Source organism: Citrus sinensis, chromosome 3 (genome assembly GCF_022201045.2).
Source record: "Citrus sinensis cultivar Valencia sweet orange chromosome 3, DVS_A1.0, whole genome shotgun sequence".
Taxonomy (NCBI): Eukaryota; Viridiplantae; Streptophyta; class Magnoliopsida; order Sapindales; family Rutaceae; genus Citrus; species Citrus sinensis.
This window is the reverse complement of record NC_068558.1, coordinates 46,764,970-46,780,671: the sequence shown is the minus strand read 5'-3', so window position 1 is coordinate 46,780,671 and position 15,702 is coordinate 46,764,970. Positions and strand designations below refer to the sequence as shown.

Genomic DNA, 15,702 nt, shown 5'->3' with positions numbered 1-15,702 from the left:
GTGGCAATGATTATAAATAGCTGCATTCGTCCGCCATATTCATCGTCAAAACTAAATCAAATATCTGCTTATATACTTTGTTTTAGAAGAAGGGAAAAAAAAGGACGATATAAGAGATGGAAGGTTTCTTTGCTTTCAGTTTTGTGGCGCTGATCTTAACGTTACTTTCCATTAAAATTAATGCAGCTTCTGCTGCTTGGATGCAAGCCCATGCAACTTTCTACGGTGGAAGTGATGCTTCAGAAACAATGGGTATGTTTTCTATTTATATAATGGCAAGAATAAACAATATGTCGCTTAATTCATTATTCATTTACATTCAATTTTATGCTAATGATTTTGAACTTCGGCTTTCAGGTGGTGCTTGTGGATATGGAAACTTATACACAGATGGTTATGGCACAAAAACTGCAGCATTGAGCACAGTTTTGTTCAATAATGGAAAGTCTTGTGGTGGGTGCTATCACATCGTTTGCGACGGGAGGAAGGTGCCGCAATGGTGCCGCCGGGGGACATCCATCATCATTACGGCTACAAACTTCTGCCCGCCAAACTATGATCTGCCTAACGACAACGGCGGTTGGTGCAACCCTCCACGGGCGCACTTTGACATGTCTCAGCCTGCATTTGAGTCCATTGCCATTTACAGAGCCGGAATTGTACCCGTACTCTACAGAAAGTATGTTCATTCTTCATTAAAAAAATTTGCATTTTTGTTTCTTCTTTGGTGGGCGTCTTCTGTATATATACTGAGGTTTCTTGTCGTTCACCAGGGTTGGATGCATGAGAAGTGGAGGCCTTAGATTCACAATAAATGGAAGGGACTACTTTGAGCTTGTGCTTGTTTCAAATGTTGGAGGAGCTGGAGAGGTTTCTAATGTGTGGATCAAGGGATCCAAAATGAGCAAATGGCAAGTGATGTCAAGGAACTGGGGAGCTAATTGGCAGAGTTTGACTTATCTCAATGCTCAGAGCTTGTCCTTTAGAGTCCAAACTAGCAATGGAAGGACCCGCACAGCCTATAACGTTGCACCTTCCAACTGGAGATTTGGCCAATCTTTCAAAAGCAATGTTCAATTCTAAAATCAAACATGTCAAAATTCTTTCAATGTCCCCTTTTAAGGACTTGTGAACTTCTGTTATTCCGGTGTTTTCTTTTGCGTCTAGTTTCTCAACCCCGCTGTATTTGAAAATGCGAGAGTTACTTAGGTTGTGGCTTAGCGTTTTGCACTGAAGCCCACCAAGAAGTGTGATGGTCCTTATGAATATGTAATTTAATTGCAGCTTTACCATGGAATAACATATTATTGTATCCCCATACAATTTTTTTTTTTAATTTTTTCGTAAGAGAAAAGAGTTCTACAAGAAAATTGTGAATTGGATCAAAATAACAAATAAACCTCGTGACTCTGCTCCATCTTCAACCCATGCCAAAAGATTAAATTATAGATAATCATATTAGGTTTCATACTAAAACTGGAAATGTTGATTCAAACACAGAATAAACCAAGAGGTTCAACCACCTGTAGCCATTCAGACCCCAAAACAGATCAACAGAATTTAACCACAACAAGAAATTTGTCTTTGAGATTATTCAGCCGTGTGGGCATCCAAAATCAATTTAAGAATTTACAGTCACTACAATAAAAAAATATTAATCATTCAACAGATTTGCAGCAGCAATCCTTTTGTATTGCTAACTCAAAACAACCAGGAGACGCAAGGAATCAGGCAGAAGAATATGATATCATCAGACACAAGCTTCCTATCAAAAGCTTTGCCTGTACTCATATTAACCTGGATGGAGACTTAGTACAAAGTTCCATGTTATCTTCGCATCACCCGATGTCGTTCTCGTTTGCGGAAGCGTTCTAACATGAATTGATCAGTTGCAGCTTGCCTACTTCCTGCTGCGTCAGTGCTATTATCAGTTGGTCTGGATCCAGCACCATCATCCTGTGAACCTCTGTCCTTGTACAGCTCAGGATGTTCTGCAGGTTTTTCATATAAGTAAGAAGAAACAGGTTCAGAAGAAAACAATATCCTGAAGGACACCACATAAATCACTAAGCAACGGAAGAATTTCATGTTAAAGACAAGGAAGTCATATCAAATGACTATAATTTATCTTCGTAAGCAGTATTCAAGTAACCTCGACCCTAGAGGTAAAATGAATAAGTCAATCTACACTAGCCATATCATGAAAAGTTGGAAATAGCGGTAAGCCACCTCTTCTAAGTTTCTCAGCATAGTCCCTGCCACGTTGGAAATAATCTGCACTGTAACTTGAGGGGATGCTAAAATCTGATTTTGCTCTACCCATGAGTCTCTTTTCTTGTAGAAGCTTTTTGGCAGCTTCAGTTTCCTCGATATTCTTCAACTTGTATCTGCAACCAGGGAACCATTAAACTGTAAGTCCAGACATTTATTTAATGAAGTCTCAGGTCCCTGCGTCATTTTATCAGGCAATGAGATTCAGAGCATAATGTCCTATCACCATGGGAGTGACCCAAAGCCAGCCAGTCAAAACACAGCCTTGAGGCCAAATGTTCCTCAGTTGAAGGAAATTTACAACTTTCAAATACAGTAGCAAAATTCAAATTCTCCAAGAGAGAGAGAGAGAGAGCCCAACATACTCAATCGGGAGCTGAACCTCAGCTATCCCTGTAGTCCACTGCGTAGAGCTTTCTTCTGAGTTTCTTTTCTTTACCTGATAAAAACAAGAAGTATGAAATTTAAGGCACAAGAATAATATTCTAGCGTGTAGAACTGAAACAGAACAGTGTAGAACTACCAACACAACCACTCATAAAGAATGTAAAGAACAAGAAAATTAGAATTTTACGAGGACACCTTTTTCTTTTATTTTAAATGACTAAATAAAACACACTAGTAGGCATCACTAAAGCGCTTTGAAATAATAGATAGATGTGTGCACAAAAAAATCCCAGTCACCTTAAGATGCTCTGGGATCTTGTATAATTCATCTTCAGCGTGCTTTAAATCATTCTCAACTCGATCGTTCACATCAATATTCTTTCCCCTTTTCTTGGCCAGTTCTTGCTCAACGTACTTCAACCTATCAAACAAAGGATTAAGAAGGTCAAACAAAAAAGTTTTGAACATAAAATCCTGGCAACAACATAAAAATCATGCATTATCAAGAGAAATTAAATTACATGTTGGGATCTTCAACCATAACAGCAGTTTCTTGAGCGAAGGTATCTTGAAGGACCAATTCGTCTTTCTCCCCATCTCCCTCGTTCTTTTCACTAACTTTAGTTAAACCGCCGCCGCCAGCGGCTGCTGCACTTTGTAGTGCACTCGGTATTGCCGGTATTCCTGATTTTCTTTCTCTTTGTTTTTGAAGAAACTTAATTTCTTCCAATGCCAACCTGACAGTTATTATTATTATTATTATTAAGAAGAAACATTATTGCTATGTTCAACTACAAGAAACCCTAATTAAGCAATTTTGAAAGTAACATTTAGAAATAACCTCCTTTCTTCTTCGTCATCTGATAACTTGTTCGTGGTTTCCTCCTCTTCTTCGTAACTCCTCTTTCTGAAATTCTTCTTCTTCTCCTTCTTCTGCGGTATCGGATTTTCCATTAATTTCTCTATTAATTCTAAAATCTGAAAATACAAAATCTATGTCGTAACACCATAAACGCGCCGTTTTTAATTGAGTGGGAGTTTTGACGTCCTTGAAAATTAAACCATTCCTTAAGTGAAATTACTTAAATAACTTCACATAAATTGATTTTTTTTTATTTTAAATAAAAATTTAATTAAACACTTAGATGAATTAATTTTTTAACTAGCATCCATCTCATTTCAATTTATATTTATATTTTAAATTTTAATTAAAATTTTTTAAAATTATAAGATTTAGAATTATAAATATAAAAATTATATAATAATAAAAAATTAATATACAATTAAAAGATTTAGATAAAATTTGATAAGAAAACAGTTAATTTTAATATAGAAATCTGTATTTTATCAATTAAACTAAAAGTTTTTTTTTTTTTTAATAACAATTAGTTATAAGGATTTTAGAGAAGTGTTAAAATGCTTCACTCTTTGCAATTACAGTTTCGGCCCAAACTCTCTTAACAAGCCGTTTAGCCCTAACCAAACAAGCCTACCACTTAAGACTTGTTTGATTAATGGCCCAAAACCCATTATAATTCCTGTCCTACAAAGGTTATCAATTTTAGGATTTTTTTTTTCTTGTTTAATTTCAATTTTATTTTAATTTATTTTGTTCTTTTGTAGATTAATTATCGTATAGTTCATCACTCTAATTTAACCACGAGTCTTGATAAACTAATTTTAAAAATTAATTATAGATTTGAATTTGATAATTGTTTTTTTCCCAGGTATTGTTGAATCAACTAGATCCTAGAATGCTAAATTTGAGGATTTTTTTTACAATCAAGAAGAATTTATTTTAGTTTTATTTCTTTATTACATGCATTATCATAATTAATAGAGTATAAAAAAGAAATCACATGTTCGAAAAATTCTATAGTATATCTAAGATTTCATATCACAATTTGACATGGAACCACAAGCTAATAATATCTAAACGAGTGGCAGTATAAATTCAAAAAAAAAATTGAAAACAAAAAGTTTTGATATGAATGACTGTCATTTTGAAACATGGTGAAGAGAAAGAATTATTTTTTTAATGATAATAAAGCTGATTGTAGTTGATTATTATCGCTATTAGTGATGTAGATGATTTATGATAACGATGAAGAAGATTATTTTTAAAATATTATTGTTGTCGTTCAGTCATTGTTTAAATTGTATCATTTCATATAATTTTTGGTTCGCCTATTGTTCATTGGCATTATGAAATAAAAATTTATTTTTAATAAGAATTGTTGGAAGTTAATAAGAATTGTTGCATTTCCAGAGTGGTGTTATTCCCTACTTTCTAGATAGAAGAAACAACTATAGAAAGTAAAAACCAAGCCTCAATAACAAAGATTTAATTGATGTAAGTTTGTTTCCTCGTCTTTTAAGAAACATACACTTTTATAATTGTCATATTCTGTCCGACATAAGATACAAAAATAATATTACACTGGAATTGCCGCATGTAACAAAGAGCTGTCCCTCTATTGATAAAAGCCACATTTATTTATTTTCGTGTACTTACTGTTTTAGATTCAGAAATGACTGTTTCTAAGCCAAGCCTCTATATCGCGGATCTGTCTTTTCTGTCTAATTTGATATGAATTTGGATTATGGACATAAAAATGATTCTTGGACTAGGTAATTTATGAACACGGTCCAAAATCACATCAGGTCTTTGTTTGGCTCCAGTTTTTCTTCATAAAATTAATAAGCGATTTCATATAATACGTGCTGCTTTAACAGCTAACTACTTACATTCTCATACACAAAAAGGATTGGTAATTGAAGTTCCGAATACTTGTGGAAGGAAGGAGCGACGGTCGTACTAATAAGAAGTTAATAATTCACACATACATTTTTTGAAGTGAAGTAATTTGAGAGTTGTCACAGGCTTTTCAAATTAAATTATTTTTCATATGAACTATGAAGTATGAGCATAACATAAAAGATCATTACAAATGCATATTCAATTTCATTGACTCCATATGTATATATATATATATATATATATCAAATCCGAACCGGAATCTTTCTTCAAAACTCGAAAGAAAAGAAAGAAGCGGATGATCATTTCTCCTGTAATCGCAAACCCGTCTTCAGGTTTTCTTTGGTGCAAGCTTGGACTTAATTTTCTCAATCTCTTTGGTTCCAACTTGAAAAGCTTTTGTCAAAACATTGTCCGGCACGGGAGGTGTGGCAGTAAACAAAGTGGCAGCAATGGATTGAGTTCCAGGCAATTGACTGTTGAAAGCAGAAATAACTGAAGCCGGCTTGTCGCCATTATTCTTCTGAAAATGAACCAAAGCTTTGGGGAACACATAGATTTCGCCTTTCTTGACAGTTTTTGAGATCAATTTATCGGCGGTGCTGATGAATCCTACATCCAATTCACCTTCGAGCACAAAGATCATTTCGGTGGCACGTGGGTGAGTGTGAGGTGGGTTCAGGCCACCGGCTTCGTAGTCGATGCGGGACAGGGACACGCCTAGTGTGTTGAGGCCTGGAATTTTTTCAACATTGGCGGCCGTTACAAGCGATCCCACTGAATTGTTAACTACTCCTGGCTTGGCTAGGCCAGCAAAGAAGAAATCATCTGCTGTAATATTTGCGCTATCTTTGCATGCAAAGCCGTTCACCTTGACTCCTGTAAAGAAATTAAATTGACAGCAAAACCAATTAATATATCAGTGTCTAATAATCATTAATTATATAAATATGTATAAAAGAAAATGATTCATTTTGCCCATATTATTATTATTATTATTATTATTATTATTATTATTATTATTATTATTATTATTATTATCATCATCATTATTATATAGATATTAGAATTACCTGAAGAGGTGTCGGCCACACAAACATCCTGGAGCGTGTCAGGATCGACTGCAAGGACTCCAGCTATGATGCTGAAAATAAGCAAGTATGTGCTGAAAAGATTGATAGCCATAATGTTTTGAAATGAAAACAAATTACAGCTGAAGAATGTATATATAGAGAGAAAGAAATGGCATAGAACTATATTCTGCAGGTTTAATTAATTTGATGCTGAAGGAGAAGGGTAATAATGCTCGGCGCATAGAGAGATTGAGTGATGTGATCGATAACCAAGGGATGGCATGAAGTGAACTTCAACTTAAAAACAAAGCAATCAATTTGTCTTACATAAAACCAATCTTAATCAGTCTCACAACACGTATTAAATTTTCATAGGTTACTTTTATTTCTTAAAAAGAGAGAGAGAAAGTATAATTAATATTTATTGTGTGACTAACTCATGACAGTAGAGAAACTCTAGAATTTATTAGAGATATTATATCAAACATACCATAGGTAAGTGATGTTATAAGTAAATAAAGTTAGAACATACTTATATTTATTTTAAAAAATTATCGTACAAGTGATGATTATATTAAATTTAATTACATATACAAAAACATATATGTATATATCTGTTGTATTACCTTTGATATATTCTAAAATTCTTCCACCAACAGTAAAGGAAAAATATAGAATGTGGAGATTAAGAGATATTGTAACGACAACTAAAAGAAAACTTGAAATCAGAAATTCAGAGTCAGTTGGTGTTGGTGTGCGTTCAAGGTTTGGTGAGAATGAGATGCGAAAATGAGAGACAGGAAATTGGAAGTTTGTAATGCATTGTCCCGTTAAAAGAGTCAAAAGGCACGCTCGCGATTTGAAATGGATTAGGATTGCCCACCAACATGGGCCCTTGGAATGGGACGCCGCTGCTGCCGCTAGCCAGCCTGGTCTTCTTTAGTTTTACTTTTGCTCTCGCTTTGTTGTTGGTTGTGTTGTTGTGATTCGTGCTTAATGATTATCCACTTTTGCATCATAAACAAGTTTTTAAGTTTAATTACCATGACAAAGATTTTGGTTTATCACCAACCTCTGCACTCTGGTTGATTGAAGGGCAGACCAGTTTGTTGGTAAACTCGACTTAGAAATTTTATTATTATCATTATTCTTTTACCCGTCAAAATCTGGTAACTAATGGAAAGCCGTACGGTAAAGGGCAAAATTTTTTTATGATAATTCATCACTTTCGAGTTTCTCGCAATATGCATTATTTTTTGTTCTTGTATTCTCTTATCTTTACGTCGTCCGGTCAATTTCTTCTGGACATACAAACTCGAGAAGGAACAGAATGCTTGGCACCATCGTTACGTTAAATCCCTGCATGGAAAACGAGAGAGAAAGTGACAAGCCCAATTATTTGCTCTTCCCAGATACACGGCTACAGCTCGTCATTCTTTCTTCTTTCCAACTTTTTATTCAAATTAAAGAACAAGAATCTCCCAATGGATACACTTATCATTTCAAACATAAACAGATGAACTTCCAATGATTCAAAAAAGTGAAAATTCAAATACTCATTCTTTCCTGAATTATGCGTATACAATTAAAATAAAAAATAAAAAATATAGTACATTATTAATTTCGGTGGGCATTAATCTAGCGATTTGTTTACATATCGTTGTCGTAATCGGCCTACTTTTATACAGGTACAAAATCCAGAGAAAAGATCAGGGATTCAGGCGTGCGTATAACATGTTCGTGAGTGCTCATTTTTGTGCTTAATAATAAGAAAAACAGAACTTGTTCAGTAGCAATCACATGATATAATCCTGTTGCGAAATGTCTGATTTCTGATTCCTCACCGAAACTAGACCACAAAGAATCATAGGATTAGGAATTCACCACCCAAGTTGAAGGAGCCCCAAAACAAAACAAAAAAAAAGAAACACACACACACAGAGACAAGACAAGATCGAGATATTAAATCACGTAAAAAAAATATAGGGACAATGAAAACCTCAGTTGCAAGTTGCAACAGTGAGAGGCGAGCAGCCTTCTATCTGCAAGAAGAATTAAATCTCTCAATATAAAAACCGCATCTGAAATGGAAAAAGATGGTAAGGAAGGGAAAGCAAAATTCTGTGTAAAATTAAGGGGGAAACGAAAAAATGAATGTCAATTGTCAAGAATGAAATTCTCATTTCCAAAATGCATTGATGTACCCCTTGCTTGAAATGTTTACATGGTTGAGGCAATTATGCATATGTGAACAAAATCGTTATCCCGATGATCTCCAAATCCTTCCCTCTAATGATACCACCATAACAGAAACATCATCATGATATTTACGCCTATCTCCATGAGGAATGTCAAGCAATTCATGAAAATCCATACCTGCAACAATAACAAGAAAAGACTGTTCAAAACGTGCACAAGCCATTGGAGAAACAGTTTTCAAAGAAAATATACCTAGACTGTTAAAAGACTAATCAACTAACCATTCTTTTTGGCTGCACGGAATAGAAGCTCCGCAATCAGGTACTGTGCAGGATCGCCTTCTGGGACATTTTCCATGAACCATGTGACATGGGCAACTACTTCCTCATTGCTGAAGTACTGGTAAAGCCCATCTGAAGATAGCACCAAGAATCGGTCACTTGAGGAAAGGCGGTGATGAACAATGGAAGGGATGCAGCTGACATAAGGAGCATTTCCTACATAGTCTACCCGAAACATCTCTAACAGGGCTTCATTACAAGTTGGCTGCAACCAACAACGTGAATTAACAACTTTACATCAATGCAATAACACAAAACTAACAAATGAAGCAGACGTGTTCTTGCATTTACATATGCTTTTGGCCAGCATACGGCTTTCTAAATGAACTATCAACTAAACCCACAAAATAACCAAGGTGGTTGTGAATTACTACAGAACATCTGGTCCTAATACATAATAGCAACAAAATTTATGGACGTTCAAGCATACAAAAGGCTTACTCAAGTATTAATCACATATGACAAAATATTGCCGTAAGAACGCTCAATGCTCACCACTTTTGTCTGACATTACTAATTCATTCACTCTCCAACTTAGTTGTGAATCTATCTCAAACTTATAGCACTTTACAAGTAAAAGTAGTCTTTGTTAAAAGTGAACATAAAAACACTAAAATCAATCGACTTCACATCCTACTGTCCTCAAAAACACTACTCCTCTTTACCCACACATATTTTTTCATCAAATTCCTACATGTGAACACTCATTTACACACTACAGCCAACTTATGGATCAGTATCTTCTGAATTGCTGAATATCATCTCCATAATTTCACTGACCAAAGGTAAAACCAGGCATTGTCCAAGGGTGTACACACATAAAGTGGTAACGATCCCCTCAAACCGGCCTTGCCCCTCATGCCATTCTTAACCTCCAAAATCCAGGCATCAACTATATCCCCACACCAGTATCAGAAAATGGTTAATCTGGATTTTTTTTTCAACTCCCAAATGCCCCCATAATGAAGCCCAAATATTCTAATTATCCAGACAATATGAGCAAAGACACCATTGGTGGTAATAAGAGATATTTCAAATTCTATTCAAGGAAAAATACTGCTATCATGTAACCCGCTTTCTAAAACAGAATTCAGTGTCAAATTCACAACAAACCACATGAAGTACCAAATAGTTGAGAGTACTTCAGCTAGCAAAGCTGACAAGTTCAAATGCACTTTGCACGATCAGTAATGCACCCAACTCCATTTATTTAAAGATCTTAGATTCACAAGTACAGCCCAGGAGGGTTTTCAAATTGCAAGTAAAATCTAACATTTATAAACCCAACTAGGTCTCACGAAAAAATAAGCAAAACAAACTGGGTTTCCTCTCTCACTCTCTCCAGTAGTCATAGCTATTCCAAAAAACATTTCCTCACAACAATTTTGGGGAAAAAAATGTAAAAACAAAAATTAATTCCCACCATAAAGGCGTGGGGACAATCACTTTGCACAGAGGTACGTGCATGTATATATGTTACGAAATACCATTTCTGCTAGCCATAATAGAAAAGTACGGACGGTTCAAGTGCCTTGAAGAAAAAAAGGAAAGAAAAGATCAAAGTTGCATCACCAACCAACCTTCTTCAAGAACCCAGCACCAAATGCTCTTGTGACTTTTAATTGACCTTTAACTCGATCATTAAAAACGGCTTGGCTGTCATCAGGATGTTCCGCCTTAATTCTGATAATTTCCTGTATAGAAAACACGAGGTGCAAGATCAACCATAAATCACGACATATTTGCAAACAAAATTGTTATATAATTTCATGTTCCTATTTACGCACTTTTATTAACGTGTGTAACATTTAATAATTTTTAATTTTAGTTTATGAAAATCCCATGAAAGCATAACTAGCATAGAGGTGGATCTCATAGATGGATAAACTCATTTATGATGTCATTGTCGCTTGTAAAATCAAGTGCAAAAAGGAAAAACCCTGATGCACATGAATCAAAAAGTAGATAGACCTAAAATTTATATTAAAAAGCGAACTGATGAAACAATTTAATAAAATATAAGATAATAAAAGTCTCCAAAGAAAGGTTGTGAAATGATGAGAGTAGAGGACCTCTCAGTTGAGTGGAAACAAACCTCTTCGACACTTGTGCTGTGATCAGTTGAAAGCTGGACTGCTCTCATCTTTAACCTGCAAATGGAAATGTCTCTGTTCTTGTTCATCATGTTAACCTGACAGTTTTGGTTATGCATAGGAGACTCCTCTGATATTCTGTCCAGCTCCATCCGTACTAATGACTCTCTTGATCTGTTCTTGTGCCTTGAATCATCCTTCAAAAAACTTGGATTAGGGTGACGATCATTCGGCCTTTCTTGTGCCAATATCGCACGACTATCCCCAAGATTCATGACATACACATCTTGATCCTTCATTAACATCACAAGAACACATGATCCCATTAAAGCAAGCTCTGGATTTGTGTCCAGTGCCTTTTCCACCATTTCCATGTAAGCCTCTTCAGTACTTTCAAGAGCTTGCGCCATTGCTCTTAAGACAGCATCATGATCAATAATTCCAGATTTGCATTTCCTAATAGGTCCCGAGGATTCTACCATTCTCTCATCAATACAAGGCTCTTCTCTGTGCCAATCATAACTCCAAGGGAAAAGCTTCTTACGCAAGGACTTTTGCTTCCGGTACATTTTTCTAATCTTTGAACTGATGAGAGACTTTCTCGTGCCCTGCCTTTGCACTGAAACAGAAAGAGAATCCATTGAATCTTGATTAGATTCAAGCCCAACCCTTCCATCTCCACCTGATGTAGTAGGATCTTCACCCCGATGGACAGAGTTGTCTCCTTTAAGGTTTTCACTGGAACCCACAGTATCTTGACATGCCTGACAATCTGATGACCCCTTCCTTTCAGGCCCAATGTCAGAGATCAGCGTGGAACCTTGTCCATCCCATGATTCTATCTGAAGCAGTTCATAAAGCCGCATGCTTTTTCTGCCTCGACCTGTTATGTTTCCATTTCGAGTACAACCAGTAACTTCACCACTTTCCTCAACTATTTCACAGGTAAATGATTGTTCCCTTGACATTCCGGAACTATTACACGACTCCTTTAGATTACAATAACTCACTTTATTTAAGCACAACTCCGGTTGGTCCACCTTGGTGCCCTCTACACTAATCCCAGCATTTTGACATTTAGGATGTCCCAGTTCTGGATGATCAGTTGGAGACTTATCTTCGTAATCCCAAAGAAGACCTTCCAATTCCTTGTCTATTGCTCTATAAAGATGACTCATCAGGAAATCTGGAGCATCTGGCCCACTAAATCCATCATATATCCCAATAAACAACCATCCTTGTTCCTCAGAGAGGACAACATGAACCCTATCTTCACCAGCCTTTCCATGAGCCCATTGCAAGTTGCAACTGTTCCCATATTCACCTTCTGATGGCCCCCCTTCAAGACAGTTTCTTTGGGCTTCAGATCGATACTTTGCCTCCTTTACTTGCCATGCTAATCTAGTAACAGGATGCAAGAAAAACCGTTCCATCCAACCAGATCCCATGGTATGTTTTGAGAAGGTACGAGAAAGGGTGTTTCTCATTGGTCCACTCACACTTCTCATTAGACGGTGCAAGCGAGGTCTTCTACGGCCTCGGGCAAGCGGTGCAGAAAAGTTGGATTTGTCACTAGCATCAAGAGGACCTGACATCACTCCCCTCTCAATTGGCCCAGACATAAAACCACCTCCCCTATCCAAAGGACCAGAAGCAAAACCTCTTTCAAGGGGTCCTGACATAAACCCATTTAAAGGTCCAGAACCGCGAGGCACTGGCTGCAAAGGTATTGCAGCAAATGAGGCAGTGCTCTCAAATGAAGCAGCAGGCTCCTGTACATCACTCGCAAACAATGCACTCTGGTTACCAGTCCTAGCTGTAGATACATTTGCACTAACCGAAGCCCCGGAGATAGTCTTAAATGTAGTCTCAGGAAAACTCTTGGGTTTATGAAGGCCTGAGGGATCATCTAAGGAATCATGCCTAAATGACCCACTTAAAGTTTCCGAATCAAGGGTGCTTGAATCAACTGTAAACCTCTCAGAATTAGATGGGGTAATGGCAGGAGAATCAAAAATCGAAGGCCGAACATAACAGAATGAATGGCCTAATCCCTCGTCTAGAGGCTCTAAAAACTCCAAATCAACACCACTTTTTCCATTAAACGGTACAAAACAACCCACAACACGAGAAGTGCCGTTACCCATTTCTCAAAATTATACAATAATCCCGTATTAACTAATCCTCTGAGATGGAGGGTTCCTATGACATTCCACCATAAACAAATACAGCACAAAACAACTCAAATAAAATCCCAAAAACCCAATAAACCCCTCAACCGCCACCGCCTTATGAACACTCAGACAGCTGCACATCATCAAATTTTCATACTCCACAAGGCAAAAATAAACAAGACTCGGGCCACCAGACAATTGCTGATCAAATCAACCTAAATTTTGAGAGCCATAAACGAATAAAAATAAACAGTGAAATGCTATGATCTAACCTTGGAAGAACTGTTTAAGCGTGAATAAAGCAGTAGATCGAGCAGCCGCAGTGAACAGATCTAACAAAAAGCGGCAGAAGAGAGTGAATGAATGGAACACATCAGATACAAACAAAGACGCGCACAAAAATAACTGTTTAGATTTTTTGTGGAATCTGACCGAGTACCCATATTAAAAATAAAAAGAAACACAATCCCAGATTGATTTGATTTATACACTGAATCATGGGGAAATTAGCAACAGTTCAAAAATCAATACAGCACCAAAAATTTAACCCCAAAAAGAAAAAAAAAAGCCCAGAAGAGAGAGATGTAGTGAAAAACAAGAAGAGTGGCGAGAATGGAGACTTAAGTGAGTGTTTTGAGAAAGGAGAAGAGAAGAGAAAATGTGGGTATTGGTTGAAATTAATAACTAAAACTGAAAAGAGGGGGGAAAAAAATTGGGATTCGGTTTGTGATGACGATGAAGAATCAAAGTTGAGTTCATCAAGGAGGGTCTCTTTCTTGGGGTTTTCAAATGGTTTGGGAGGGTAAAAAAATAAAAACTGCGAAAAAGAAATTTTTTATTTTAAGTTCAAAAGTTTTTAGACGGTTGTTGTAGTAACTAGTAAGTAGTAGTATACTTACGAGCTTTTTAGCCTTAAAATTTGGTCCTTTTAAAAAAACAATTACATGGTCATTTTCTCCAAAATAATAATAATAATAATAATTTCTTGCAAATGATTGGTGGTATGTTGGTGCTGTTGGAGTCAATAAATTTGGTACTGCACAACATCATGCTAATCAATTAAAATTGGATGACTGAGTGGGGACAGCTTCTTAATTTTGACCTACGTTTATTATTATAATTTTTAATTTAAATTATATGTCCACTAATTATCTCTAAAAGATAGATTTGTAATCAATAAACAAAAGATATGGGACTGGAAAAAAATACATTCGAATTTCGAGAAGCCCCTCAAAATCTCAAATCCCATTACTTTCACAAAAATTTTAGGATTTTCTTTTGGTAATAATAATAAAAATGCCAGCTTTATTAACCAATTTATGCAGTTCTTTCGCCCCTCCTCCTATGATTTGGATCATCCTTGCTGTACATAACAAATGAGCCATTGATTGAACTCACCGCAGAATAACCAAAATTCAAGAGTTATTTTTTAAAAGGCAGGAGAAAAACATAACGGAAAAAAAAAAAAAAAAAGCAGGTGTTTGGAGACTTAATACGGCAACTTGCAATTTTCATTCAAATTGTTGGGAAAATTTAATTATTTAACAAAAATATATACACATATAATATATTGGTTGACATGCATGAAACAACTACCATATCTAGCTCAGACATGAACATCTATATACAGAATATGTGTCATGTATGCTAACATATTATGAACATATTGGGTGTTGCATAAAACTCCCACTGGTACATGTCCATTTGCCATATATGGAACTTAAAAGGTTTGATAATACAATAGAATAAAGAACCCATGTCACAGCACATGTCTCTTTCTCATCAATCGGTACTGGTTGATGAGAAATCGAAATGCAAAAGAAAAAAAGAGAAAAGGAGAGCAGTAATTTCATGCCCCAGTTTAAATTCATTACAATTTTCGTGGGCTTTTTAGGCATTTTACCCGAGTTAAGGTGGACAACTTATTGGAATCAAGTCGGGTCAGCCCGGTTCTTTTCAGGTACACGTTCTAGATTGTTTTACAATTTAAAAAAAAAAAATCAAATTTTGGTTCGATTTAAGTCTTAAAAAATAAACAGAAAAAAAAACTAAAATTATGCATATATACCTTACAAGTATTGATATGTCTACACAAAATTTCTCAAAATAAATAATATAATGACACGTGAACTTAGAGATAATGTGAATTAATACACATGCACGTAGTGAAAAAATATGTTTTTTTTTCATAAACAAGTAGAAATTGTAAAACTAGTGATACAAGTCTACAACAATACAAAATTACAAATATATGATAGCAAATTCATAACCCATATAAGATTGATTCATGTACACACCATTATAATAGTTAATTAGAACAAACCATTTCAATTCATTCTAATGAAGAAGGAGGAAAAATTTTGTTTATAATTTAATTTATTATAAATCTTATATACTTTTATTAAG

General features: G+C 35.7%; 4 protein-coding genes across 12 annotated transcripts; 1 reads left to right on the top strand and 3 right to left on the bottom strand.

The window, feature by feature from the left end:
• Positions 1-40: 40 nt before the first annotated feature.
• LOC112495775 (putative expansin-A17) lies at positions 41-1,347 on the top strand. The gene is made up of 3 exons (XM_025092493.2): positions 41-252; positions 358-679; positions 774-1,347. The coding sequence occupies exons 1-3, from the start codon at positions 117-119 to the stop codon at positions 1,081-1,083; spliced, it is 768 nt and encodes a 255-aa protein (XP_024948261.1). The 5' UTR covers positions 41-116; the 3' UTR covers positions 1,084-1,347.
• A 212-nt stretch (positions 1,348-1,559) lies between these two features.
• Positions 1,560-3,693, bottom strand: LOC102617043 (hypothetical protein). The gene is made up of 6 exons (XM_006491380.4): positions 3,500-3,693; positions 3,180-3,395; positions 2,956-3,079; positions 2,637-2,710; positions 2,230-2,387; positions 1,560-1,991 (listed from the first exon to the last, which is right to left on the bottom strand). Exons 1-6 carry the CDS (start codon positions 3,610-3,612, stop codon positions 1,828-1,830), a joined length of 849 nt encoding a protein of 282 aa, XP_006491443.1. The 5' UTR covers positions 3,613-3,693; the 3' UTR covers positions 1,560-1,827.
• A 1,828-nt stretch (positions 3,694-5,521) lies between these two features.
• Positions 5,522-6,757, bottom strand: LOC102617347 (germin-like protein subfamily 2 member 4). The gene is made up of 2 exons (XM_006491381.4): positions 6,490-6,757; positions 5,522-6,295 (listed from the first exon to the last, which is right to left on the bottom strand). The coding sequence occupies exons 1-2, from the start codon at positions 6,599-6,601 to the stop codon at positions 5,748-5,750; spliced, it is 660 nt and encodes a 219-aa protein (XP_006491444.1). The 5' UTR covers positions 6,602-6,757; the 3' UTR covers positions 5,522-5,747.
• Positions 6,758-8,017: 1,260 nt separating this feature from the next.
• On the bottom strand, positions 8,018-14,149 carry LOC102617639 (protein phosphatase 2C 32). 9 transcript variants are annotated; one of them, XR_008053217.1, is made up of 6 exons: positions 11,125-14,147; positions 10,610-10,723; positions 8,970-9,234; positions 8,694-8,865; positions 8,489-8,570; positions 8,018-8,338 (listed from the first exon to the last, which is right to left on the bottom strand). XR_008053217.1 is itself a non-coding variant. In XM_006491383.4 (5 exons), the coding sequence occupies exons 1-4, from the start codon at positions 13,267-13,269 to the stop codon at positions 8,750-8,752; spliced, it is 2,640 nt and encodes an 879-aa protein (XP_006491446.2). In that variant the 5' UTR covers positions 13,270-14,147; the 3' UTR covers positions 8,018-8,531; positions 8,714-8,749. The 9 variants fall into 9 exon arrangements, 2 of the variants coding, with proteins under 2 accessions (XP_006491446.2, XP_006491445.2); XR_372069.4 differs by having other exon boundaries at positions 8,489-8,531; XR_372070.4 differs by having other exon boundaries at positions 8,489-8,531; positions 8,714-8,865.
• Positions 14,150-15,702: the final 1,553 nt, after the last annotated feature.